General features: G+C 43.2%; 1 protein-coding gene across 1 annotated transcript in view; it reads right to left on the bottom strand.

Annotated features, from left to right (window-relative positions):
* TBC1D9B (TBC1 domain family member 9B) overlaps positions 1-3164 on the bottom strand; it is a 64023-nt gene that overhangs the window by 28935 nt on the left and 31924 nt on the right. The window contains exon 6 of the mRNA XM_018554438.1: positions 780-987. Coding sequence (XP_018409940.1) covers positions 780-987 — 208 coding nt within the window. The remainder of the gene's footprint in view (positions 1-779; positions 988-3164) is intronic.

A 3164-nucleotide genomic window follows, 5' to 3' on the forward strand; every position in this document is an offset into this window, starting at 1 on the left:
TATATAGTGGTGGAGGAGAGCACCAGTGAGCAAGACCACAACAAGGAGTGTTTGCAGGGGGGCTAAGTATTTGGTATGCGATTTTCTCAAAAGCAGTTAGTCTACGAATTACCATCTTCCAGGATTCTACAAAGGGAGAGGTAACAGAAACCCATTTGAGAATTTTGCACAGCAAGAATCTCCCTTCAAAGCTATTTTGTGTAAAATTTGGAGTTTGGTAGACTATGAAAGATAAACATTTGTGTCAGTCTGTGAGAGGCCGAGAGAGAATCCTGCAATAGTTCCTGCAAAATATCGCCGCAGATTTCTCTGGTATATGTCCGAGATCTGCTTACCACCCTGTCTACATTTCATGGGAAACGTAAAGATAAATTTGGCAATCAAATGCGAGTACACAGAGGAGTTGTGCTACTTGTTCTAACCAACTCATCAAAATTGGGAGTGAAATTGTCACGCTTGTGGTACCCAACTAGGCACCTAACTAGGCATGTAGAGCATTCACATTCATACAGGAATTGACATTCATATAGGAATTGTTTTATATGCCAAGGATTGTTAATTCTGTTCAATCAGTATTGTGATCCAGGCAGCATAGAGAGATACTCAAGCCCCACTGAAGCTTCAGTACAAGAACACACACCCTGCCTGGTGAATGGACAATAAAAATGATCCGACAACTTTCTGCCTACTGCTGTAGCCTTCTATTCTTGTTGAATGCTTTCTCCCATAAAAGCTAGCAGCTGGCAATAGAAGGAGCATTGGTCACAATGTGAACTCACCTCACGGAGTGGTATGATTAAATGGCACGCTTCCTCTTCCTTACTGGCAAAGCAGATGTAGTTATTGGACACAAACATCTGACCAGGGATGTGCATCTTGGCAAACGGTGTCCACAGTGTGCAGTCCGTGTGTCCATCCAGCCGCTCATCTCTTGGCAGTCTGAAAGTTAACCGGTACTGTTCATTCTTTGCTCTGGCGTCCAAGTCTCTGAAAAGGGACACAAGACATTAGTTAGATATAGGAAAGGCAACAAATACAGAAAAAATGAAAAGCTGGGCTTAGAACTATACATTTTCAAACACAAGGGGGAAATGAAAATTGTATTTAAAGGGGCACGATTAACCAATATAATATCAATAAATAACATGTAATATATCATTTGCCATATATCCCCATTTGTTTTATTGAAAATCTACATTTCTTCTTTTTGGTATATTCTTTTTCCTCATACAGGTCTAAAGCTCTTCCAACCAATGTTACTAGTATCACAGCACACACAATCTCACTACACAGCTGCTGTAAAATAATAAACCCCCATATAGTTTTATTACTTGTCTGATATTAGACATTACTTTGGAACAAAAGAAGACAGCTGAAGCATGGAATGAATGAGGGAGACTAATAACTTGAAGCTGATCTCCAGGCACATCCAAGAGAGAAACAAATGATTGCAGCTATGTTTTTAGTAAGAGTATCACATTATAAATGGGTTTTGTTTTTTTATTGCAGTCTTTGTACCTCAGTGCTCAGACTACAGGAAGCAAAAGCAGCCATCAATTATGCTACAGTGTCAGAAGTATGCTGATAGGAGGACAGAGCAGAGCGACAGAGGGGTGATGATCCAATCAGTCTGCTGCTTCTCCTTTTAGGGCCCTTATAGAGCATGCAGCATTTTTTGCATTTGCAGTGGACCGGAATGCGGGCAATGCTTTACCACGCGTCCAATTGCACTGCGGGCGTGGGGGGGGGGGGATTATGGCTGCAATGCCATTGACTTCAATGCGCCCTCCTGCCCCAGAACGAAGGGGGACGTTTTTTCAGCGATTGCTGTGCTTTCCAGCAGCTGCCGCTCTGGATCGCACAGCAATTGGTGTGAATGGGCCCTCAGTGTCCAGGCACAGGCTATAAGATAGGGAGGAGACCTGTGAACATTACTTAATTGCAGCAGACAAACATCAGGTCTCCTGTTCTGCCAGACAGAGCTGTGCTGTATGGCAGAGTTGTGCAAATCTCAGCACCAAATTGACCAAACAAAATCCAGTTTTTCTTTTTCATAGCTGAAGCACCTACAGTGGTTATATGCAACAAAACTGTAACTGGGTCACACACTATGCAACTATGTTGTGATGGCTTTTAGTCAACAAATTTTACATTGTCATCCATTGCTGGAAACTATCAAAGGGTAGAAATGGATTGACACAACCTCAATGTCACTCAAGCCTCTTTAAGTTGATTTCTGTGCAATGATTAATCATATGCTTGCTACAAACCAGGAAATGTGTGTGCTTGGATTCTGATTGATGACTACATGACTGCCATGTGTACAGCCAACATAGGAACCAGACATCAAGTAGCTGAGCTTCACTTCACAGCCATAGCTGCCACCAAGTCTCCTTGCAATGCTTCTGAATAGCAGAACGTACATGCCAGAGCATCAAGTCATACCATATCCCTGTCATAATGAAGTCAGGAGGATGTTATGTACCTATTGTATAATCTCTCTCTCATTGAGTCTACTACATCTGCTACAGAAAGTCAATTGCTCCTGCCCTTCTTTCTCCCCCTATAGATCACAGTACTCCCCACTTCATCTGCTTTTCTTTTTAGAAGGATGGAGGAATCTTTGTTAAGGCATTTTCCATGGTCTGATCACAAGAGTCTGAGAAAATGCGCCCTACTGCCTGCAGGACACTGATGACCTAATATCAGGCTATGCAATATCACATGACTGGAGCTTAAGGAGTGCTTTAACCTCCCTGGCGGTATGATTAGCTCAGTATTTTTAATTTTTTCTACTTTTGAATTTCTCGTCAGTTTCGCCCCCCTGCAATGCCGGCGCTCGCAGGGAAGGAACCCGGAAGACACAAGAGTCTGAGAAAATGCTCCCTACTGCCTGCAGGACACTGATGACCTAATATCAGGCTATGCAATATCACATGACTGGAGCTTAAGGAGTGCTTTAACCTCCCTGGCGGTATGATTAGCTCAGTATTTTTAATTTTTTCTACTTTTGAATTTCTCGTCAGTTTCGCCCCCCTGCAATGCCGGCGCTCGCAGGGAAGGAACCTGGAAGACTCCCCAGTGTGGCTCGGGGTTGCCGCTTTTGGTACGGAAAATTTCCCCCCGAGCCACACTCGGGATTACCACCAGGAAGGTTAAATAAA

Source organism: Nanorana parkeri, unplaced genomic scaffold, assembly GCF_000935625.1.
Source record: "Nanorana parkeri isolate BGI_ZX_2015 unplaced genomic scaffold, ASM93562v1 scaffold158, whole genome shotgun sequence".
In the NCBI taxonomy this organism is placed as follows: domain Eukaryota; kingdom Metazoa; phylum Chordata; class Amphibia; order Anura; family Dicroglossidae; genus Nanorana; species Nanorana parkeri.